At 42.3% G+C, this 25,777-nt stretch overlaps 1 protein-coding gene across 3 annotated transcripts in view; it reads left to right on the forward strand.

Annotated features, from left to right (window-relative positions):
- Positions 1–25,777, forward strand: part of actn1 (actinin, alpha 1) — a 57,610-nt gene that overhangs the window by 15,794 nt on the left and 16,039 nt on the right. For all 3 annotated transcript variants that reach the window (XM_041953214.1, XM_041953212.1, XM_041953213.1), the window contains exons 2-8: positions 10,693–10,807; positions 11,758–11,877; positions 15,759–15,845; positions 16,472–16,559; positions 19,707–19,785; positions 20,823–20,904; positions 21,760–21,845. In XM_041953214.1, the coding sequence (XP_041809148.1) occupies positions 10,693–10,807; positions 11,758–11,877; positions 15,759–15,845; positions 16,472–16,559; positions 19,707–19,785; positions 20,823–20,904; positions 21,760–21,845 (657 nt within the window). The remainder of the gene's footprint in view (positions 1–10,692; positions 10,808–11,757; positions 11,878–15,758; positions 15,846–16,471; positions 16,560–19,706; positions 19,786–20,822; positions 20,905–21,759; positions 21,846–25,777) is intronic.

The following is a 25,777-nucleotide window of genomic DNA, read 5'->3' on the forward strand; positions in this document are numbered from 1 at the left end:
TTGAGTTTAAAATCATGATCTGCGGGTTTGAGCAGCTCGTGAGATACTTTGCACAGGTTGAAATAATTAATGAAGCATCTTACGACACAGTATAGAGGATAAAACCATGAACATCACCTGGAAACAGGACTGAGTATCAACCCTCATCAAACAACATCTGTCCATAGCGAAGACTTTGAGAAGTTGGCTTACAATGCAGAGCTGACATGATTAGTCAATTGATCATGATCACCATTTTTCAAGCAAACAATTAGCTTTTTCACCCTCCTCCTGTACGAGGATCTTTTCTATTCTATATCTTAACAATCTGAATATCGTCGGGTTTTGGACTGTTGATTGGACAAAACCGGACATTTGACACCATGTGCTCTGAGGAACAATGATCAGCATGTTTTGCTATTTTTGCCATTTTCAAAAATCGTTTGTGGCAGTCGTAGCTGAGTTCTTGGCCAGATGTTTTGATCAGATATGTCCTGATTTAAATCAGAAAACTTTTCTAGCTTTTGTCTTTGTGTTATTATTTATTGTTTCTTGACATAGTTCCTTATTTAACGCAGATGCATTTAACAGTGTGGCATATTTTGTTGAATTGTAAAAAGGGTTAAAACACGGTTCAATAAACCAAGCTAAGCTAAACTATAAACTAAGCTATCAAAAAAGGAATTGGTTTGCCATCACTACCAAATCCAAAACTATCACGTAGGCACCGATGTCTGAAATTTTCAAACAGCCTGTCTTGGAAAGAATAAAAGATTTTCACGCTTGGTCATCCAAATTTGTGGTGAAAACTGGATAAAAAGACGTAAAAACTGAGAGCAAAAGCAAGTGAAAAGAGACGTCCAGCTGTGCTGTTCTTGAAGGGAAAACGAGGGAAGCCAGAGAGCCACAGCACTGGAATTATAGCGGCAAGTGTCGACTCAACTTACTCCACCAGCTGCAGTCAGAGCGGTCCACTCGGTCCATCTCGCCCTCCTCTGCACACACACACACACACCACATCTGCCTGGCAGCCTCAGCTGAACCTCGTCTACTTCTTCTGGTGTCAGAGACACGTGTGTTTTTTGTGTGTGTGTGTGTGTGGGTAGTCAGGCTGTATCCTCCAGTGAGCTTTTTAGAGGAAGGAGACAGGGAGGGATGAATGATGACCTTTGACCCTTTCAGCGCTCTCCCCTTGTTAGTTGGCAGGTCCCCAGACTTGTGTCCTTCCTCTGGCAGAGAGGGAGCATCTTCTGGGCTGTAACCAAGAGAGAGGCGGATATTTCCCCTTCATCCCTCCAGCATGTGGAGCAGCAGAAAAGGTCATATAGTTCTGTCCATGACTCACTCTGTGCAGGACGGACAGAGCTGTGGCGCTTATTATGCAGCGGTGTCGCTCTGTTCGTGCTCGAGGTGTAAATGTCTACATGTCGGGGCGCCTCTGTGGATGTCGGTCGGTGAATGTTTGTTTGTCTGACTCAGGGTCAGAATCTGCAATGACTCGTGGCATTAAAGCCTCCTAAAATGCCAGTGAAATAAACATTCTGGTTTGTTTCAGCTTAGGTGTTTTAACTACTTTTGTAGTTTTGGTCATTGTTTCCATCTAAAACTCAAATATGACAACAGACACTATGTTCCCAGATCTGTGTTATTACTGATAGGAATGATGGGTAAAACTACAAAAATAAGATCAGAATTGTATCAGACAAAATAGCCCTTTAAGAAAATCTGTGGGTTTAAAGGCCCACATGAAGATTTTTCACACTGTTCATTGTTTTCTTCATTGTAGTCACTCCTCAATCCTTCTTCTGTCCGCTGTGAGCCACCGTAGGTGATTTGTAGGAGCCTCTTTCCAGTGTTTTCTTGGAGAATGCTGCAGTTTATGGTCAAAGGCGAAAGTGTGCACAGCCTGAAACGGCTGAAAAGCTCAGTGTTTGAGCCCTGTTGTTGTAGTGTTCTATATTATGGTTTAATTCAATCAAATTGTCTGTAAAAAAAAATGTCACAACACAATTAATTCAACTTTATGCTTCACAAAAACTGAGCTCTGTGCCCAGCTAAGCATGGATTTTCTTTGCCTTCATGAGCGTATCCACTGATTTTTCCGGCTTCATTGAAAATGATTGATTTTGGTCAGAAAATTTGCAATCCTGCGTTGTGTCATTATACAAATTGAGTGCTTATTTGCCAAGAAAAAGTGCATGGTATGTTATATCATAGTTCAACAACACTGCTGGGGAAAAAAACTGCCTCAGAAGTGATTTTTTTCTCCCCCAGTCTCTGTCTCTGTTTGTCTTCTTATCCGTCTGAGTCTCTGGACATATGCAGCAGTTGTTCTGCTGTCTACCATCACTTTTCCCAGACTTTGCATCATGTCTTTGCTCTCTTGCCTCCCACTCAACTGCTGAGATGGAATTTGTGTTTTGAGTCTCTCTGTTTGCCAGATGCACGGAGCCACAGCACAGCGGTGTGCAGAGCATCCAGACAGCAGGCTGGCCCCGCATCCTGCACGCTGTGCCTCCGAACCGAAGGCAGCAGTAACCCCCAACCTCCTCTGTTCATCCTACCAGACTTTCATTGTCAATTCGTACTCATGCTAAGTTCTATTTTTTGGATGACAGTTGTTTTTTTTTTTTATTTTAGGATGTAACCTATATCTGATGTGTATATCAACCGACAGCGCTGTCAAAAATAATTCAGACGTGAGCTTTTCAGGCTTGTTTGGAAGTCTTTGTTATTCGCTGTTCTGTTTCTGGCTCAGTTGAGCTGCAGGAGGTGTTGAAATGAAACTTTTTTTTTTTTTTTCAGGTGAATTTAAGATTAATTTATTGTCCTGGCAGCACTGACAAACTCCAGATTACAAATTGCATGTAGGTTGCTGGAATACAAATGCATCACATATTCATGGAGTGCAGCTTTGACTGGAAACAGAAGCTATGTTTCGTTATTAAACTAGATTATTATTCATTGAGGTCTAAATAGGGGGTATTTCTTGTTTGTGTCCAACGTCTAGGACTTTGTCTTAAGCACCAGAAGTTGTTTGGTTTCACAAAAAGTGATTTGGTTTCCAGATATCAACACTATACTGCAACAGGCTGTTTATAAGAGGGCTTCCTGTTGGTTAACGGCGTAAATTTGTGTGTCCATCAAAGTTGAACTGAATCAACTGGTCGCAGTGATTCTGTTTAATACTTCACGCTAAAAACAGGATATGACTAAAATGCAGCAGTTCAGATCTCCAGAACAGTCTGGAAAGTCTGAGCAGCAGAAACAAATGAGAGAAGTTCTTCCCTTCCTTATCATTTATCGTTGATCCGCCCTTGAGCAAGGCACGCCTCGCGCACAGCTCTCCCTCCCCGCACAGCTGCCCCTCCTGGATGCCATTTTAAGTCAGAACACGCTCGCCGTGAACTCGTCTGGTGAAGCGCCGTGCCCTAATCCATCACACATCAGGAAGTCATCTGGGAGTCTGAGAGGGAGGAAGGTGCCGTGGCTGTTAGCAGCTCTGTTTTCCTGGCACGCAAAACTCTTTCCACCAGCAGTTTCTGGCCCCCAAGAGCCTCAGTGAGACAAAGGCGGCAGAGATAGACTTAACAGGAGAGAAACAACGCTCATACCTCCCCGGGATTCACAGAGGCTCATTTCCCCCAACTCATCCAGACCTCTATTCTCATTACGGCTCGAGCTGCGGGTGGCATTGCGGTTTTTACCTTGTGGATTTGATTGTAAAGAGAAATATTTTTTCCCCTCCTGCTTTGTTCAAGGTTCTGGAGGAGACGCTGGAAAGATATTATTTCTAGAAGTTTTTCTTGCAATTTATCTGCCTGTTTCTGAGGTTTCATCGGGACATGAGAGGCCCTCTGGTACCCTGAGCTGGAGACTCAGGCTTAAGAAACTGGCGGCTGTGTTGAAAACCGCCTTCCTGTGTCAGACGCTCTGCCAGCAATGTCTGCCTTTCCTCTCTCCCCTCGACTTGTCCGCCTGCCTGCGTGTTCGGATATGGCAGCGGCTCGCGCTCATGAGCTGGCTTGTTTCAGTAAAAGGATTGTACTAATATGGAACTGGCAGAGAAGCAGGAAATATTTTCCTAACTGAGGTTGATTAATGGAGTGGGAGGGAGGGGACGGTGGAGCAGGGGGGAGGCCGGGAGCTGAGCGAGAGGTGGGGAAAGGAACAGGAGCGAGGAGAGGGAAAAAGTATATGTGACGGCTACCAGCACAAGGAGGTAGAGAAAGGTAAAGCTGGCGTGAATGTTAAAACTTTCCACCGTCAGCTCAACGGCTGGCGATTGCTGATATATTGGCGCAGGCGTGTGTGCGGCGCCCCCCCGTAGTGTCAGCTGGGAGATGTGTGAGCAGTGAATTCGCCAAGATTAACAAAATAAACGTATAAAATGTCAAGAAAGGAAAGGAAAATCAACCTGTTGTCTTTCTCAAACAGAAAAATGGAACCTTCTGGATTCAAGATTCTCTCTGTCACCGTGCTAACACGAGCTGAATTCCCTCGTTAACTCCTCGTAAACCTCACTTCATTCAAGCCCGACAGAAACGAAATAAATCTCACCAAAACCGCCTTGGTTAGTCTTTCCACTGTTCCAACAATCACCAGCTCTGGCTTGGTGGGAAGAAACCCTTCAGTCTGTAGCCGAGCGGCGGCTCTCGCTCGTTCTTCGGAAGCAGAGCATTAAATTAGCCGAATAAAATGTCGGAAACTGTCCAAACTCAAAGTTTACTCTCCAATTGTATCACCGCTCACATGCCAAGATGATGGATCCGTTCAGGTTTATCATCTGCAACAGGAGTGAATTATGGTACCATGGCAAACAAAAAAATCTAAAATATATAATACGTAATGCAACATAAGATTATATAAGATGAGTTGATGTAATATTATCCATAGCACTAGTACTTCTTGTCCATTTTGCCTCAGCTCTAGCTTTCAACCACGTGACACTGTCTTCATCGTGAAAGATCAAGTACAAGCTGTTCACTTTAAGCCAATCAGGACGATAGATGAAATCCTAACAGCTGCTGAGCTAGCATGCTTTGTCTTCTTAGGTATATGATGCTATCTAGTCCAGGGCTCCCTTGAAAAAGGGAGTTTGTGAACTCAGTGGGACTTTCCTGGTTAAATTAAGGTTTAAAAATGTTGACCATCCATCTACATCTGAGCACAATGCTGATGTATGTCTCCTGAAAAAGCTAGAAAGAGGACAGAAAGAGAACAATTTCCAAAGTCAAGAACAAACCAACATGCATCATAGTTTTTAATGGGAGATACACATGAATCCACTTTTTCACTTTCTTGACAGACAGAAATAGTCTTCCCATCCAACTCTCATCAACAAAACAAATAAGTCTCTTCCCAACAACACTGAACCAATCCTTTAACTATATTGATAACTGATTCTTTAATAAAGCAAAAATGCAGAACAACCACCACTTTCAGCTTCTCAAACTTGCTGCTTTCCCGTGTTTTATGTTTTTGTAAATTAAGTATCTCTGGTTTTGGACTCGTGGTCAAACAAAACAAGCAATTTGAGGACATCATCACGGGAATGGAAAATGGAAGATTGTGACGGTCATTTTTCATTTTTATAAACGAAATGATTCATGTGTTTGTATTAATTAAGTTTGACGCACTCGTGAACTCGTGCTCTACTCTGACTGTCTATGAACGAGAACGTTGTGGTTAACCGGCTTCAGGTAGTTTGCTTGCTGAGCTTTGCATTCAGGGGTTGCCATGGGAAAAACGTTGCTGTAATGACGCTGACTGGCAGCTTTCCCTGACACTGATGCGGAGCAGATTCCTCCTGCTCTCGACCCCTGTTGTTTTTGCAGCCTGCCTCAGTTCTGGGAGGCTGAGACGAGAGAGAGGAGGGGGGCCCTCAAAATTTACGACCCCGCAGACACTGTGCTTTCACTTTGCCCCGTTTACGCATGTTACGCTGAGGCTGAACACAGGCTGTGTTTAAGCCGCGGTAACGAGAGTGATTTCCACTGGCACGTCGTGGACGAGCGGGGATTGGTCTCCGTGGCTCCGGAGCAGAAGACATGTTAACAGCTTACAGAGATTCACAGCACATACTGTACTGACACAAACTGTACAAGGACGACATTATCACACATAGAGTGCACTGGGATCAGATGACACACTCCATACGCAGTGAAGCACTGTGTGTATCCCCCTACTTTTATTTAGCCAACACCCTGTAAGCTGCAGGTAAACGTAGGTTAACTGGTGTCAGATATTCTCCAAGATTCAAGATTGCCTTTATTGTCATTGAGCATAACATGAATGAATGAATTTGCATTGCAACCCCCGTGTTAGAAACAAGATAATAAGAAAGATACTAGAATAAAATAAAATAACATGCAGTAAAAATATGCGTAATTTCAATAAAAATTACCAGAAATGAAAATATACTAAGACAATAAACAATAAAATATACCAACAGCAGCGGAAATATGCTAAAATGTAAATGCTGAGTGCAAATAGCTAGCAATTTAGTTAAGAATGCGTGTACTTAAATGTTAAGTACACAGAAGGTGCAGGTGAAGGTGGAGGTGAAGGTGGAGCAGTACAGCTACAGATGGGTTTCTTCATTTTATATTTAATCCAAAGCAATGACACAGATCAGTGTTTTTTCGCAGTCCCATACATTCCATGCCATTTTGCAGCCACCTTTCAACAATTGTACAGATAGAAATCTAATGCAGAAGAGGAAGAGAGGTCGATTTCTCCACAGACCGCAGCCTCTGTAAACTACAGAGCAATGCAGCTCCGAGACAACTGGAAAAACTCTCACTTGTGGTCCTACTAGGGATGTCCCGATCAAGTGGTTTTGGCCCGGATCCTGATCCTTTAATATGGGGGGTTTCCAAAACCAATCCTGATCTGATACTGACTTAAATGTTGATTAAATATGCATCCGACACATTACAATGACAGCCGTAGCTGACTTAATGTGACAGGGATTGGCCCGAGGCATCTCTAGGTCTTACTGATGGTTTTAAACCCAGTCCTCAGATTTGGAGCTTGTCAGAAGTCATTCTAAAATGTACAAATGTAGATAACTTTGGCTGGAAAAAAGTAGATTTAATTTAGAATTTATATTTTATGATAAGGTAACACCTGGAATACAAAGATCATCAAGGGGGTGATCAGTGCACATATTTTGTCCGATGATACTGTGAGAGTATCCAAGGATGAAGCTCTGCGAGTGGTACTCATTCAGATCTTGGCTATTAATACTTCGGCCCTCCTCATAGGAAAAACCCAACGCCTCCGTTTATATTGGAGCGATGGCAACCGATGAAAACATAACTCTCAGGAGGCATTTTTCTCTGGAAGCTCCTTCCGTAGTCCAACACAACAGCTAATAATGTCATGAGTTTTTGATAAGCAAACTAGAGTCATACGGAAATTAATAGCCCAATGATGCTATCACTGTCTGTTCCAAGCTACTTGGTAGCTACCGCTCCTCCACCTAATGCAGGTAATTGATCGTTAGCTTAGCTTTGCCTTAGTTAGTGTTGCTTTCCATTCGAGTCTGGTGCAGCTCACATACGGTTCCAGCAGACCTCTGTCGATTTTAGTGATGAAGGCTGAAATCACAAATGTTGTTGGCAGATTTTTTTTTTTAAGCTATAGCTAGCTTGTTGATAAAACTAGCTTTAACATAGTTTTACTGTAGCGTCTGGCTGCCTTTTTAATGTTTCCACAGGACTTGTTTTTAAACAAGAACCCTGTAAAACAGTCTTAAATTTGGACTTGATGGTTACATGCATGATAATATGCTAGCAGACGGAAGCTAATGCTACACGTCCTTGGCAAAAAGGATCTGACTGTCATGCTAATGCAGTAATCTGCCGCTGTGACCAGTGGACCGGTGACTCACTGTCGTGCCCTGCCAAGAGCCCCAGAACACCTGAGGGGCCTGCGAGTGTTGACCATAACACAGCCTGCGGGTCATGTGACGGTGCAGGTGGCTGCCAGCCCGAGCAGCGAGCTGCTGCCAAGCTCCACAGTGACCCAGAGAGTTAGAGGAGCTGCAGGAGGGCCGGCTAATTCTCGTCAGGAGGAGGCCTGTCACCCAGCCCAGAGCAGCCAAACTTACCCTCCTTCCAGCACATTTAACAAGCTAGCATTCCTTCTGTGAACTTTTAGTCGTTTTCACAACTGTGCTCGTTGCACTGTGGAAGCCCATATAATTTCAGTCCTACAAGAACAGATCCAGGGCCTTCTTATTTATGTTTTCTTCGAAATAGCCCAGTGTTATCAAACCAAAAATTGACCCTGATAGAATTCATATAAATTGAGCAGGAAAGAACAAGTATTTGGTTTTACTTTCTTTTCTTTATATTGTTGTTTTTCATTTTCATTTTATTCACCTTTGAGCATTTTAATATGTAACTATAAATTCTACTATAAAAGTATGTGTATGTGAAAATGAAAATGCAATTTTGACCCAAATAACACATACATAAATGGAAAACTATAAATTTACCGTGCAATTACATTTTCCTTTTCAAGTTTGCATTATCATTTTAATAAAGTCCCCTATGGGCTTCCATATTGCGGGTTGACTCAAAGCCTTTTAACATTTTCAGCTGTCCGGTCCTGTTCAGGCTGCACTAAGCAGGAATTTTTAGTGACAATACAATCATTATATCGACTGAGAACACATCCTGTTCCCCTTTGTACCTTCTACCTTATTTTAAATGATGCTATAAGGAGTTCTCTTTCATTTTGCTGTCCTTTGGTGCAAGGCTTTGTGCAGTTTGCTGATGATGTGTTAATAGGATATCAGTGTATTATAGGTCAAAGTTTTCTGTTACCGCTTGCTGGCATTTGGAGTTGCAGAGTTTGCAAGAGTTTTCTCTTGCTTTTTTTCTTTTTTTTTTATTTCAATTAAGTGGTGGGAAACTGAACAAAAAAGGGAAGGGAGAGCAATGGGGCTGACACGTGTCAAAAGTTACACCATGTACAAGAAAACAACCTCAAAAAACACAACGCTGTGGGAACCTCAGCAGAGCCAGCAAACACCCTTATCTCAACACTTGATTAAATGATACAGTATTCATGTTGGCTGCTGACACCACAGCCCTGCCTCAACAGCTTAAAATCTTTGGAGAGCTCTTAAAGGGACTACTGATTAGGATTAATTGATATATCTTAGTGCCTGTTGGAGCTTGTCTTAACTCATGACGAACTTTAGAGGAATACAGAATCTTTTAGAGGGCGTGTACCTGCCAGTTGCACATAAATCCTCAGCGCTGGTCTTTTTCTGTCAGCTCTACCCTTGGAGATAAAATACCATGTAATCTGCCCTTTTCCCTCCACATCTTCTACAGTCTCCTCAGTTTCCTTTGGCTTTTTCATTGGTTGGAACTCCACCACATGCCAGCAAACTCGTACACATCTGAAACCCGGCTCATCCACGCTCGAGTTTATTGATAGTCGTGTAAACCTCATGCCACTCCATTTTAAGAGTGATCTCATCGCGGAAGTTCCACGAGTGCTCTGGACCAGCTCGCCAGTGACTTTTAAGTGGCTGTTGTTCCCCGGCAGTGGAAGGCAGGCCAGCCAAAGACAGTGCAGGCTTTCATAAATGCCTGGCTCTGCTCCTGCAGGTCCTCCTTCAGCTCTCTGGTGGAAACATGGTGCCTGGTGTTTCGGCCCTGGGTGTAATTAACCCGGGAACTCATAAAGAGGCGTTCACAGCAGGGTGCATGGCGGGCCCACTCCTCATGCCAGCTCCTGTTGGGCAGCTGAGATCCTGCTCCAGATGTTTTCCATTAGCATGTTTGCATGCCTGCAATGCCAGAGAATCCAAGGCCTGCTACACCTACTGTATACAGTACACAATGCTCCAGTGTGCTAAGCTTGTTAGGAAAGATTCTCATGAAAGGGTGGGAGTATGTGAATGAACCAACAGGAAACACATTTATCAGTAAATAGGTCTGGTTCCGCGAGCTGGTTGTGATTTAGTGTTTTGCTTATAGACACATTAGGCAGACATTTTCGCTGGCAGCACGGTCAGTCAGTCGGTCCACCAGTTGGTCCAAAAACTGAAATATCTCATCAACGACTGGATGGATTCCCATGAAATTTGGTATAGGCGTTCTCAGGTTCTCATGGTTCTCAGATGATGAATCTTACTGACTTTGGTGAACCCTTCACTTGTCCTGTAGCGCCACCATGAGGTTGACAATTGTAGTTTTGACAGAAGTAGCTCAACAGCTAACAGTTGGATATGCAAAGAAATTTGGTACAGACATTAATGTCACATCGAGATCAATTGCAATCACTCTGGTTATTTCTGAAATGATCCCCCATCTAATCAGCCCCCCATCAGCCTCAGCTGTAATTAGCAAATTGAAACATCAATCAGCTAGTTTGAGATGGTGAACAAGGTCAACGTTATACCTGATAAACATGATAAGGCTTGAACCTGCATCTTCAAGCTGGACAAGAATCTCACTTCCTTGTACAGCAACCTGCTGCCCTAATGTATATCAGCCCAAACATAATTCTGCCATTGATGAGGTTAGCCTTGCTGAGCTTAATGCACTGGAGTGCCATTGTCAACAGATTGTAAAATAGTGTGAAACTGATCACTATCAACTGTCACAGTTGGCTGCTGCAACAGATGATATGACTGTAAGTGCAATGACCAATGATTGTTGTTCTCTCTTTCTTCCGTCTCTGTAGACATTTACAGCTTGGTGTAACTCTCACCTGAGGAAAGCAGGAACGCAGATTGAGAACATCGAGGAGGACTTCCGGGATGGACTGAAACTCATGCTGCTGCTGGAGGTCATCTCAGGTAAACACCCTCTTACTTAACAGGATTATCTGAATGAAAACACTTTGCGTGGACAGGACTGTCCCACGCTGAGTTTGGATACCAGGATTGGCGTCCAAACTCAGCATGAATCTGAATTTAGAACATCTTTAGCTTTTGTAATGAGATGTATTTCTAAGTGAAACAGAACATGTGGGCCCGTTCAAATTACGAGAGGGATTTGGATTACATCCGTCAAATTTGATTGGATCGTTAAAAAGCAGGTGTGACTTCGCAATATGTTGATAGATTTGGAGACACACACACATTAATAATTACCAGTTTCTTTGGAAATGTATTCAAAGTGTTTGCCAGCTGACATCAACACACACACCCTACTGTAATCTTAACTCACAAGCTAACAGTCAAGTACATTTTTATTTATATGATGGGCTTGCGCTAGTTAGTTAGTCACCCCAAATCATGATTGATTGGATAAATGTATGTATGTATGTTAAAATAAGATGTGTGAGTTATAAAAGCTATTTCAAGGTTTTACAGAAAGTCAGATATGATTGTATTAACATATACTTGGCATTTACCAAAAGCCTGAACAATTATTTCACTGTGTCTTCGAATATGAAGCTACAATCAGCAGCCGGTTAGCTAAAGAAACAACTGGCTGTGTCCAAAGCTACACAAAGGCCTACCAGCACGTCTAAAGCTCACTAATTACCACATTATATCTTGCATGTTAGTGTGAAAAAGACTGTCAACTGAATTGACCTATGGACAGAACCAGCACAGCTGTTTTCAGTCTTTGTGCTGAGCTAAGCAAATCATCTCCAAATCAAATCAAAGCAAATCATCTCGTCTTGGAACCACTTTTTTCTATTTTATTTTATTGTTCCAGAACAAAATCTTGTTTATTTTAAATCTGAGTGCTGCCGATCATCGTCTATCTGTCTGCCTTTTTGTGTTTTCCTGTCTAGGCGAGCGCTTGGCCAAACCAGAGAGAGGCAAGATGAGAGTCCACAAGATCTCCAACGTTAACAAAGCGCTTGACTTCATCGCCAGCAAAGGAGTGAAACTGGTGTCTATTGGAGCAGAGGGTGAGTGATGTCACATCTGTCTTATAGGGACATTTCCATCAGAGTATGAAGGTCAGGGATTTTTCACAAAGTCGCCTGACCTTCATGGCCTAGAAGTTTGTTTACTGATGGCCACCTATTGATTTCAGTTGGGGCATCATCCAAATCAATACCTACCATTCTGGTGTACATAGTGTAATGTAGACTCAGGTCCTCTCTCTCTCTCTTGTTACCATGGCAGTGACACTGGCTGCTGTGCAGTTTAATGAGATCCTTTTTCCAGAGTGTTCCGGCCCAGGTTGTGCTTTGCGGTGCATTTTCTGAGAGCAGATCTTAGGATCAGCAATCCCCTCAGGGACTGAGGCCGCTCATTGTTCAGCACAAATAACTTAGGGATGTCCGTCCTCCTCCCATCAGTGAATAAACAACTCTTTAGCCAAGTAAACGCTCCCATTTCCCTCTCACTCTCTCTGTCTGTCTTCCTCTTTCACAGTCACACACGCCCCTCTGGCATTTTCTGGAATTGACAGCGTTTGCACATGTGCAAACAGAAACTACAAACTGTCCACTAAGTGATCCCTAAATATTTAAATGCTCTTGCAGGGTCAGTTCACACAATATACTTATTTTTCTACTCACCCCTTGTGGTTTTTAGCCATGCAGATATTTATGGTTTGAGTGCCAAGGTTTTGAGATATCACTCTCTGAGATTTCTTCTGCAGCACAATGCAGCAGAACAGACATTTTATTGTGTTGCTCAAAGCACTGAAAGATGACATTTGAAAAACTCTGCAGGAATTTGTCTCACAAGAGACAATGTCCTGGTTTCTCTGGGCAATCCAAACCTCACTGACAACAATTCCTGCTGCAACTACTTTCTACTGATGAAATAGTCCCCTTGAAAATTGTTAGATTTCATGTCATTTGGGCACAGAAAGTAAGGCAGAAAATATGCTACTTTGGATTTTTTGTTGAACTGACCCCTTTTGTAATCCATGTTAAGCACACAGGGATGTGACTCTGTCCCGCCCCAACACCAGGTTCACCTCTGACCCATCTAGCCCTGCTATTCAGAAGCTTTTTCTGTGTCTTTCACTGTCAGACACAACCATGTTGAAAGAAATCCTTGTAAGGAAAATGTTTCATTTCCAAACGCTGACCTGCAACTGAAAAGTTAGTCCATAATCCTTCACATATTTTTACCTCTGCGTTGATTTCTGACTCCCCCCTGCATGCAACACCCATGCTGCAAAATTCTCTGTCTTATCAGATCACTCTTGTCAATTATTAAGTTTGAAACTATTATGAAGTCTTATTGTTGAAGTCTTATTTTAACTAATTTCCAATACAAATCACCTGTTTTCAGTACTTTTCTGAAAGTTTTAATAATATGATAATAATATAAAAAACTAACTTAGTTCTGATCAAATTATCATTTATTCACCAACAATCTAAATTTCACCAGTTTTAGGCTTAGAAAAAGCTCTTTTTGGTAGTTTGTGTTCTGACAACATTTAAAAAACATGATTAGCAAATATCCTTTTAGTATCGATGTTGAAACTCAGGTGTCATATTGACTGAAACAACATCCAGCTCTAATATCTACAGAAGTCAAAGGAAGTCAACAGAAATTTTCTTGATTAATCAGTCATTATCATTTGATCTATAAAATGTCAAACGAATGGAACATCTTCCCAGAGCCCAAGGAGACATCTTTAATTACTTGTTTTTAGTTATGTAGTTAGTTTATTGTAATCTATTAAAAGTTTTCTGACAGGAGGATATAAATCCTCCACACTCTACAACTCGAAACAAACCGTACACCAGTTTTGCAGCTCTTCTCTGACCCTTCCTCATTTTTTCTATGTATTTTAATTTATATATTTCCTTGTATAAAATTAGAAAACCGGTCACACTAATTACTCATGCTATATGATGATGTGTGGTGTCAGTGCCCTTAGTAATTATTCTAAATATTGCAGCGCCTGCAAAAAGAGAAGCATCAGATTGGATCACATATGGTAAATCATTAATGTAGACAACAAAGAGTCGAGGGCCCAGCACAGATCCTTGTGGAACCCCAGCAGCCCAAAAACTACAAATATTTAATCTACTATCATAGAAGACAAAGAAAACCAGCAAACATCTGAAACAGTGGAACCAGTGAATTGTTTGATTTTATTCTAATTATTTAGATTTTAACTAAATGGTTCAGCTCTACTTTATTTCTTTAAGATTATAGAACAAATCCATGGAATAGACTTCTTTCACTCTTTTAAGGAAAACCAGACTCTTTGGTTCAAGAGGACAAAAATTACTTCATAAAATGGAGATTATTTTGCAGTGCACAGAGGCCGGTATAAAAGCTCCTAAGCCAGACCAGCATTCCAGACAGATTAGTCGCCTGGAATCCCCTCCTGGTGGAGCGGCCCTGCAGCCTAGCTCCCCGCTAGCTGCGGTGGTGGGATGAGACTAGTTGAAGGCTCAGGTTCATGCGACTCATCAGGGGGCTTGTTGTGGGTGAGGGACGAAGGAGGGTGAAGGGGGGGTCGCAGTTTGAAATGGATTTAACAGGATTTGTGTTCCTCCCTCAGGTTGATCAGTCATGTTCATTAGGACTAATCTCAACATGTATCTGCATGTCGGCCCGAACACCCGAGCGCGACTTTTTCTGCCTCCTAATTCAATCTGAGCCGTCTTTCACAGCGTGTTACACGTACAGACCTCTGACTGACACCTCGCAGTCCGAGTTTGTCCGTCACAGCCGAGCGGCCGTGGAGCTGTCGTGCCCCGTGCCTTATTGGATTAGAGGGAGAAACGAATGATTATTGAAGGCGGGCAAACAGAGCGACCTGTTAGAGGGGATTTTCATTATCGACAATACAGAGGGCACTGGACAGAGGCAGTTCATTCACAGCCTCCAAGTGCAGGCACACAGCTGACTGACAGCTTAACAGCTTCAGCCTCAAATGATTGAATCTTCACATGTTTCATTCATCAGAGCTCAGTACTCACTGTTGTAGTTCCCCCTCTAGGAAGTACTGAACCTAAGCCTGTGTGGACATGTATGTTTTGGCGTTGAATTGGCAGGTCATCTGAATGCCAAAAGGCCTGTAAAAGGTGTTCTTAAACACATCATAGAGTTTTGAAAACATGGCTGTAATTTTCAAAAAGATGGTTTTCTTTCACATTTTCTTTCCAAAAGTTTTTATATCCCCATATTTGTGTATCAGGGCATTATTTCTTTCTCTTGCACTCTTTGTTGTTGACAGTTTGTAAGTAAAGTTAAAAGTTAAGTTAAAATTGAGAAATTAAAAATTACCCTGCAGAAGTCATCTACATAGACATCAAAATGAAACTTAGTAAATTTAATGTTTTTTAGACATCTGGGTTATATAGAACTTTGTTTCAAGAGCATTTAAGAGTGTATCTCAGTGTGATGAAGATCCTTACAACACATTGTGATATAGTTGTTAAAATGCTTCTGAAACAGCTGTTAGAAGTAACCTGGGTAACTAAAAAGACCAAGAGCTTACAGCTTCATCCTTCATGCTCCAGGAATCTAAAGATACATCATGCTCACAATGACAATGCTAATATGCTAGTGTTTAGCAGATGTAATGTTTGTCCTGTTCAGCATCAGTTTCCAATGTTTGCATGCAAACACTAATTAGAATTAAAGACAAAGTACAGCCGAGGCTCATGGGAATGTGTTTAGTGTTGCAGGTATTTTGACCTGATGATGGCGCTAGATGAAAAGTCAGTCATGTACTTCAGTTTGGACCAAAGTGGCGGACCAGGACGGCGTTGCAGCCAGCATGACCATAAGTCTTTCATGTTTCAACCATATTTAGTCCGGTCAATCCTAAAATATAAATGTTATTGCTTTGCCCTTCTTTCAGAGATCGTAGATGGCAACGCTAAGATGACCCTGGGAATGATCTGGACCATAATCCTCCGCTTCGCCATCCAAGACATTTCTGTGGAAGGTAGTGTGTGTGTGTGTGTGCGTGCGTGCGTGCGTGCGTGCGTGCGTGCGTGCGTGCGTGTTGGAAGGTTTCCACGCACTTCTTATTCATTGACTTGATTGAAAAGAGCTCCAGCTCACTGTCTTCATTTGCAATTCAAAACACTTTTCATTGACACAGTGTCTCTGTGCTAAGACCTTTGTGACGCACCTCACCGACCTGCACGACACCACATATAGACTTGAGCTAATGCACGTTCATTTCAATATGAACGTTTCACTGCTTTTTCCCATGGAAGTGGACATGTTTAGGTTATGCTCCTCTCCTTGGTTAACATATACTGTATAATGTACTTACAGTGTAATCCAATTTAAATGTCAGGAGTGATCATCCTTGATTTGTTCAGCTTTAGATTCCAGCGCAGCGAGTTTTAAAGTATTTAACATTTACTGTTTGTGTACAAAGCAATAGCAGACACCTCTCGGCTTCACACAAGAGAGCACGAAACATCCGAACAATCACACATGCTCCCCATTCACTTCACCTCCACTTAATCCACCACTAAACAGGGATTAGCCGGCAGTCGGTCAAAGTAAAAGCCTGAGAGTTTGTCCAACTTCACAATGATCCCTTCTCTCCAACCGCAGAGACATCTGCCAAAGAAGGCCTCCTGTTGTGGTGCCAGAGGAAAACTGCGCCGTACAAGAATGTCAACATCCAAAACTTTCACATCAGGTAAGGCTTTGGGGAGGAAAACATAATGAGCAACTAAAAAGGTTATTTTGCACCACATGCCGAGATGCAGTTACAGTTAATGGGGTGAGATTGTGGAACTGTATGCAAAGAGGTCAAATATCCGCGTCAAGCAGGGAAAATTAGCGCAAAGAATGTGAAAGAGCAGGGCTGCATCATCTCACCTGAGGTTTTACTTGGTCTAAGCCTCCTCATGTTGGGGGGGCACAATGAGTCAGTGGTTCAAAAGCAAACAAGTATACATGAATGTTATTTTCTTCATTATATTAATATATAATCTAGCTAATTATAAATTATGGTTACATTGTTATCGTGATTTCCATAATATTGTTAATATGCCAAAACAATACATGCCACATACAGTAAACTGCTTCATTATAATACACTAACCCAGCAATCTGGTAATGTTTTCAAGATTTTTTGGGGGGGCATTTATTTTGCCTTTATTACACAGTAGAAGCAAAGAGGAAACGGGGGCGTTAGCATCCTCTGTTCCTGCTGCCACAAGTGGGTTTAGCTCGGCCTCAGTCCCCGTCACAGGAAGCCTCCACGCGTGTTGAATTATTGAAAGAAGACCACTGTGATCCTCAGATGTGGATGAAAGCCGAGGCGAGAAGAAAGGTGGAGGGGAGGTCATTTCAGTGGACGGTAAAGGGAGAGGCCTGATGATCCCGGCGCAGGCGCAGGGGCCAGGCCTTTGATGTGGTTTCTCTGTGAGAGATGATAGCAGCACATTTAGTCTTTTCATCAAGCACTCAGGTACGGCTGCTGTAGAAGAGTCGCCTTGTAAAAGCCCCTCTCTCTTTTTATGGCAAGTAATACATTTCAATAACCCATCCCACTAATTTGTTGCCATGCGAGCAGAGAGCACCGGTAAATCCTGCAGAACACTTACAAATTGAGATGAAGATCGCACTGCGCCATCCCATCATGCTGCATTTACAGACAGACTGCTTTTTCTGCATCAAGGCCATTAATCAATGAACTGCAGAAGGCCAAACTAAGAATATGTCTTCCAGCTAAATAGACACATGATCACTGATGTCAAGAGAAAATTTGATTTAACTGTAATGTTCTTGAACTTTGTGGCAGGTTTTAAATTATTTGGAAATACAATATACAGGCATTTGAATATACACTTTCATCCTCTGCAGAGTCAAAACTAGCACTGAGATTCATATTTCTTATTGTTAAACTTAGCCGCTCTCTCCCATACGTCACAAAAACAACTCCACATGTCACTGTAAATGTATATGCATATATCTTTTTCAAAATCTAGTTTCTACATAATTTTTCTGCACATTGGATCACTGGGGTCTTGAACCTACAAGTGTTTAAGCGTTGTGTATCGTGTAATGTGAAAGGTGTCGCTTGTAGTGACGAACCCGCAGAAAATTATTGCCTGACTCTGCACTCCCCCTCAGCTCGACTGAGCTTTTTAGCATCCTTTAACTCTTAGTTTGGGTTTGATGGTTAAACTTTGCTGTTTTGGTTCACTCTCTCCGCTCTCACTGTGCCATTTTCGGCCACAGCCGGCTGCTGTTTTCAGTACTGAACACTACCTGCTCAGCATCAGACTGCAGACTGACACAGCTGGCCATAAACCTGTGAACAAAGTGGAGCATTTAGCAGCTAAAGATCCAGATGTTTTCCTCTGGATTTGGTGGAGACCAAAATAGAGCTTAGGATAACTTTCGTTTTTTACAACCTGGACCTTATTTGTAGTATTAAATACGCCCATTTACTCACCCAGACAACTTTGGTGGCATTTGGAGTCGTTTTGAAGAATTTAGCCTCAGAGGAGCGGCGCGTATATCTGTATAATGCGAGTACTCGGGGCATCCATGCGCAGCCTCTATATAACGCATAATCTGCGGTGAAACTCGTTCATATTCCAATATTTTGTTATGATATGCTGGTGCTATTCCCCTCTGAGCCCGCTCCTCTGGGGCTAATTTCTTCAAAACGACTCCAAATGCCACCAAAGTTGTCTGGGTGAGTAAATGGGCATATTTAATGCTACAAACAAGGTCCAGGTTGTAAAAAACGAAAGTTATCCTTTAAAGGCGAGTGCAGTAGGGCTTTCAGTCAACGTGTGGACAAAATGAATGCTAATGTTTCTCTGTGTCTGCTGCATGTGGAAACATTCAACCGTTTGTTTTATCACATTCCTTTATAAGGTGACAATATGTCAGCATTGTGTTTACAGCCTTTGAGCCACAAGTGGCCAGAAAAAAACAACACTTACTGCGTCTTTAATTTAATCTGATAAAACACAGCTAACAGTAGCATTAATGTCCAACATTCACAGGGTAGAAATGTTTCACACAAATACAGGAGATATCTAAATAAACTGTGTTGGAGCTGAAGCAGTCTGAATAAATTGGACCACATCTGTAAGTCAGCAAGTCGCACTGAGACCACTTGCCAAGAAAATTACCGATAAGTAAAGTAAGCCAGTCCAGAAGTAGCGTTTCTGTTCAGTGTACAGAAGTGGCCGAGCAAGAATGTCTCTTTCTCTGAACATGTTCCAGAATCTGGACCTCAAAAGCCAAATGACAGCAATTTACAATTTTTTTATGGTCCTTGAAAATAATTTGAGGGGTCATTTTTCGTCGTAGTTTTTCTTCTTCAAAGATTAAAACACTGAGACTGTAGATCCAGCTTGTTCCAAAACATTCTCTTATTTAACATTAGACCTCAACAGTAAATCTATGCGTGTCCTACAACTGCATTGTTTTCTTAGAATGAAATAAATAAATCCACGAGGTGAGGATAATTTGTCACCGAAAAACAACTGAATTCAGGAACTTGACCTCATCATGACAAAGCATGTAATTTCTCAAACTTCAGAGGCTGTGGCGCAACTTTAATTGGAGACTTGGACTATGTGGTACATTAGATAACCCATCCTCCCTCATTTGTGCTGATAGCGGTCAGCTTCATGCTGTGTTACAGTAACACACCACGTTCTGCTGGGAGGATGTGGGTGTGTGACTTGAAACTAATTAGGGAGACAGACGGAGGGGAATGATTTCAATCAAAGATTAAAGTCGAATTCCTTTTCCTCGGCTTGTTGTGTCTCACTTTTACCCTCATCGCAACTTTTTCTCTCTCTGTGTGCTTCAGCTGGAAAGATGGTTTGGGTTTCTGTGCACTCATTCATCGACACCGTCCAGAGCTCATTGACTACGGAAAACTGCGCAAGGTGAGTGAGCGCTGTCTGACGTTAATGTGACAAACGCACAGAAGTCACTAAACCCATGAGTTCACCACATTTCAAATGTTTCAACAAAAGCACAAAGTGAAGAAGCTCTTCTGATCAAACCAGGAAAAACAGTAGCTGTATGTTCTCGTGTCTTCTGTCAGCCCGGATGGATTATCCTGCTCAGACACCATCAGCTTCACAGAGATGTTTAAGAATGTTATCATCTGCCTGCTAAATAACACCATGCACAGTATCTGGTAGCAAAACAGACAAACATACTGTAAATCATTAATATGTTGTTTTTGCTATCTTTCAAAACAACAAAAGGTAGAAAAACAGTGCTTTGATGAATAAAACCAAAGCATTCATTGATAAATGATGAAATATGAAAAGGAAGGAAAAATTATTTCTTATTCATCTGTTTTTTCATTTTCTTGTAGTTGCCCTTTTGTCAGTTTTTGTTAAGTGCATGTGCTTCAACAAAATAAGGCTGCTACTTACCGTAATTTTTATTCTATATCGAGTCATTTTCTCGATTAAATGATTAATAATTTGCTTAAAATAAATAGATAAATAAAGCCAATTCTGACATCCTCACATTTCTTGTTTTTTTTCTGACCAAAACCCAAAGATCAGGTGACTCTCATGAAACAAAGAAAATCAAAAGGAAATGGACATTTTAATATTTTTTTAAAATAAAAACAATGACAAATTGAATAATGATGAAGTCAAATTGTTACATACAAAACTCAGCGTATTTGGTTGTAAAGTAGATTCTTCATTAAAAGTATTTTGAAAAATGTATTCACAATAATTAGCTCTGTAGCTTAAATTGTGACAGGAATCTTTTCTAAGTTTATCTTTTCTAAATGACAACTTACAACTTTTAACTGAGCTCATTTCTGAGAAAACATTTAAAAACTAATTGACCATCTGTGATCATACGGCCCTCTTGTTAAGAGAGTGTGCTGCTGTAGAATAGTTGCTCTTTAGAACCATCCTTATGTCTAAAGGTGTTGATGGTCTGCTGTTGACAGGACGACCCCATGACCAACCTGAACACAGCCTTCGACGTGGCAGAGAAGTACCTGGACATCCCCAAGATGTTGGACGCAGAAGGTGAGCAGGCCGGGAGGAAAACTGTAAAATGATGATGAGCAGGAGAGACGTTTTGCTGTGTTCAAAGACCAAAATACACTCTCTCAGAAGTGCTGTTCAGAAGTCTAAAAGGTGATGAAAAGCTCCTTTCAGGACATGGATGGGGCCTGCACCACCCAATCTTTATAACTTCCTGAAAACGATAACCTGTCAGCCTCGCTTTTTTTCCCCGCAGCGATTAGCCAGGTGTGCATAGGTGTGAAAATGGGCAGAGCTTCAAATTTTTTTCGTCACATTCCTCCTTACATCACTTTACGTGTGTACTGCTGAATTGTTTTGGCAGACTTACAAAAAGAGAACCAAAAATTTACCAAAATCTGAATGAAGTTCTGAATACGCCCTTAAGACACATGATGCTGGGTGATGGATGGGCTCTCTCTTCTCCATCGCTTGTTTTTGTGGCCTGCTTATTGATCTTTAGGCACCAGTTTCTCTGAGAGAGTATATTCTGGTCTTCAGGCTCACACATGCAGCTGTGCACACAGAGAGAGACACACACATCCTTTTTTCCATCGACTGTAAATATCCAATTCTCATGTTCCGAATACGTGTTAAAGCCTTTAGACTTTCCTGATGACCTCTGACGTGTTTGTGTTTCTGTGTCGAAGGCTGCTAACTTTAAATCAAATCCTCCTCGTTAAGCACATCTGGACAGTGACACAGCATGTTTTTCTTTCCATTCTGGACATTGTTTATGTGACGAGCTGAACCCCGGCTCTACTTCCTGTGTCTCATTTATCTGTGCTCTGTTTAACAACCTCAACTCCCCCCCTCCGCCCCCCACCCACCTCCCTGACCTCCTCTCTTCCCCCACAGACATTGTGGGCACTGCCCGTCCGGACGAGAAGGCGATCATGACCTACGTCTCTAGCTTCTACCACGCCTTCTCAGGCGCCCAGAAGGTATCCTGGATGCAGCGTCTCCCTCCTCCTCCTCCTCCTCTTCCTCACCCTTCTCCTCCCTCGTTTCTACTGCCGTGTGTTTCTCCTAACGGTGCCCTTCTCTTTCTGCAGTGCACAACGAACCCCCTGCAGGGTTCCCCCTCCTTCACTTTCCGCATGGTTCACACCACCAAATGCATGATGGGACGACAAACACTCTGTTCTTAGAGGCAATGAGCACAAGTGTATCTCCAGTCGACCTCGTTGTTACGGTGCCGCAGGCCGCCGCGTTCACCCCTGATTAGGGTTTTGTTCGACTGAACAGAAGCTGAGCGGAGTGGGAAGTGCGGCGAAGTTTGTCTGATAAATGATGATGATTGCCTGTGATAAAAGCCGTGGTGGCTGACGGAGAGAAACAAATTAGCCTGAAGTTTAGCGTGCTGGGGGAGATGTAACCATTTAAATGGATGGTTATGTTCAGCCTTGAGAGCGACAGCTTAAATGGAGGGTGGAAGAATGAATGAAATTAAAACCGGCACTTCAAAGCAGAGCAGAAAGCTGTCTTTTAATTTTAATAGCTGCGCGCTGTCTGGCTTAAGTGGGGAGTCTGTTTCCTCGTTCCTCTGGAGAACGAGGTCTTGTGTCAGAGTTTGAGAGACAATGACTGATTGTCTGTTAGTTTGACGGCTACCTTGAAGCGGAGCAGGAACTCTGCCTGCTGCCAAGTTTATTTATGGAGCACATTTGAAAACAAAACAAGTTGACCAAAGTGCAAAGAACAATGAAAATATGAGAACATTTGTAAAAACGTTAAGTGGCAAAACACAGATACAGCTGAAACAATGACAGTCAACTGTATAAAACAGAAGATTCAGGTGGCTGCAGATGCTCAGAAACAAAGATGGGTTTGAGTTGAGTTTTAAATGAGCCGGCCTAACAGACAGTGGGAGATGGTTCCAAAGTTTAGGGACAGTGACCACAAAGGTGCAGTCACCACTGAGTTTGTAGATGAATCATAGGATGATGAGGAGGCCATTGTTGGGAGAAATGGAGAGATCTAGAGATGGAGTGGGGACTGAGGAGGTCTGGAGGCCTATGGAGGGCCATCCAGCTTTTGTTGTCCTCATTCCCTGAGGCAGTTGAGGTCTGATGGGCAGTTGGGGTTCAGGGTTAGGTGCTGGGTATCACCGGTGTTACAACCCCGATTCCAAAAATTCCTGGGCTCAGGAACACTTCAGAAAACTGTGGTCTGTGAACACAGTTTGCAAATGATTGTATTCTGTTTTTATTGATTTTTTACACAGCGCCAAAACTTTTTTTGCCATTGCGGTTGTATATTTCAATTTGAATCTTGCAAGTGGGGAGCAAGTAGAGAAAAGGAGAACAGAACTGGTCCGAGGATGGAACCTTGCGGCCAGACCCTGTGCCTCCTCTCAGACAGTCAGGGGAGAAGCAGAGCATCAAAAAGCAGAAGTTATATAAGAGCCAGGTCCGTTTGAGAGGCCCAGCAGCAGAGAGAGCATTTCAACACAGCTGTGTTTAAGCAACGCATATCAAAAATGTCTGTGTTTATAACAGGAGAGAGTGGAGAGGTGTGGTCTGCCTCACTGAGAGCAGCGAAACAACAGCTGGACTGTGGATTGCATCATAGATCTGAGAGGACGGGACACGACTGGTTTTTAGATTAAGCTGGACTAAGTTTAGTCACAAAATACAATGAAAAACACAATTCAAAAAGCTCGCCACAAATTATGATATCACAGAATTGTAATTTTGGCCGCTGTTGGACTGAGTTAATCCTCCATATTTTACAGTTGCTGGCAGATATTTGATAGCAGATCTATGGCTGTATTTTTGCTGGAGGCACTTGACTTCATGGTTTAAATTTATTTAAGCTGCACCTTTAGCCGACCCTGAACTCCCCAGCTACTTAAATAGTGCTGCATGTGCATATAAGTATATTTGTGTGAAACTCATGCATAACTTACTCCACTTCCCACTTAAAATTTATTCACATTTATCTTTCGATAAATTAGATTTCCCCAAAAACAAACCAACTTGAAGGCAGCCTGTAGGTCGACTGGAGATGACTTGTGCGCCCACTGTTGCCTCCTCTTGTGATTACACCTCCTGCCGGTCCTTTTGTCTCTGCACTCTTTTACTCTTGTGCATTTTTCTCTTCTCTGTCCTCCCTCCCCTTCCTCTGTTCTCCGGGCAGATATCATTAGCACCTTGAGGCCAGATGAGAAGGCCGTCATGACTTATGTGTCGTGTTACTACCACGCGTTCTCAGGCAAGCAGAAGGTGAGAAATGAAACGCAAAAAAAAAGAAAATCCACAAACAATAACCGGATACCTGCCAAAGTGGCTGGCAGAGAATGACAGAGTTGTTTCTGCCAGCAATCATTTTTTTGGCTGCTTACCAGTGATACCATAATTTGACTCTACAACACTGAACGACACCGAAAATGACCATATCAGGCAATATAACCCCTGAAGTGGTTCTTTATTGAAGGTTTAAAGATTCAGATTAAACCAATTCCACTGATCCTATGAAATGCCCAAATCTGAATATTTGACACATTTTGAGGGCTTGGAGTTGGTCTTTATAGCTGCTATGATCAATATTTTTAGATCAACGATGGATCAGATGGCTGTGTAGTGTGAGAGGGGTCGTGATGAACCCATGAACAATTAGCATTTTGGCATCTTTCAGCTTATTGTTTTGGTTTTTACCGGTTAAGGTCAATGTTTTGGTTGTTTCCAGCTTCATCAGAAAGCTTCAGTAAACCCACTGTTCACTACCTGCTCAGCTCCAGACAGCACACAGGCACAGGTAGCAACTAGCTGGTGAACATAGTGGAGCATTTAGCAGCAAAAGAGTTATTTCTCGTTTTAGTTGGTGGAGACCAAATTCGGAGTTAAAAGAGAGCGAATATTAGACTTACATTCATCAAGAGTGATGTTGCTCCATAACTGGTGGATGTGTCAAAAAGCAGCTGTTTGCTAAGAAGTTCACCAACTCAGCTTTAGAAAGAAAAATCTATCAGTGATGTGTTGGCAGCTTGTGGCAAAATAACCTCTATCAAGCAAATTTTGTTCCTGCAGTAACTGAGCTAATGGAAAAAAGTGCAGTAACCAAAGTGAGCACTAGTGGTCAGTCAGGGAATAACTTTCTTTACCTTCAGACGACAAGTGGAAATGATTCAGGCTTATTTTAAAACATTAACCAGCACAAGACACACATATTTACACCAAGCAGACCTTTTATTGTATGTGCCTGGAAGCGCTGTAGCTCTACATTGTTAGCGTGGGCAGCCGCGGGAGGAAACCAGTCCCTCAGCTATTCAGAACCACCTTATCTGCCCTCCTTCAGCAGCGTATTGATCCCCGATAAAACACGCAACCTTTCTCCTCTGCCAGCATCAGCTTCTTACACCCTCAGTGGAATACATTATGCCAAATCCAAGATCTCTGCAGAGAGTCGTGGAGACTTATCACACACAGGGGATATCTGCTATGTCTCCTGTACTTAAAATCTTTATTAGGATCCACTTCGTAATGGAGCTCTCGAACCTCCCGAGGAGTCTGGAAACCGCTGCTGGCTGGCTGCTGGTTTTACAGCGCTGGCATGGGTTACACCTAGAAACAGGCGGTGGAGAACAGTTACTCCTCCTCTGTCTAACACCTCAGATTGTACCCACCAGGAAACCATCGCTCCAACTGTTCCTCACTTTAACTTTACAAACAAAGGGTCAGTGTTCGGCCCAGTTTGTCCCTCGTTTATATTATCTTTACAGTCTATTTTAGTACCAAAGATCCTTTTTTTTCCCTGAAAGTTAAATGATTTCCAAAGTGGAACTAAAGTGTAAAAAAGGTCAGAAATGATGTATCGCCTCTCTGTAGTAGTGAATACCATTGAGGTCACTGAGGTCATGTCCTTGGAGATATCT

The sequence above is a fragment of the Chelmon rostratus genome, chromosome 15 (assembly GCF_017976325.1).
Source record: "Chelmon rostratus isolate fCheRos1 chromosome 15, fCheRos1.pri, whole genome shotgun sequence".
Lineage (NCBI taxonomy): Eukaryota > Metazoa > Chordata > Actinopteri > Chaetodontiformes > Chaetodontidae > Chelmon > Chelmon rostratus.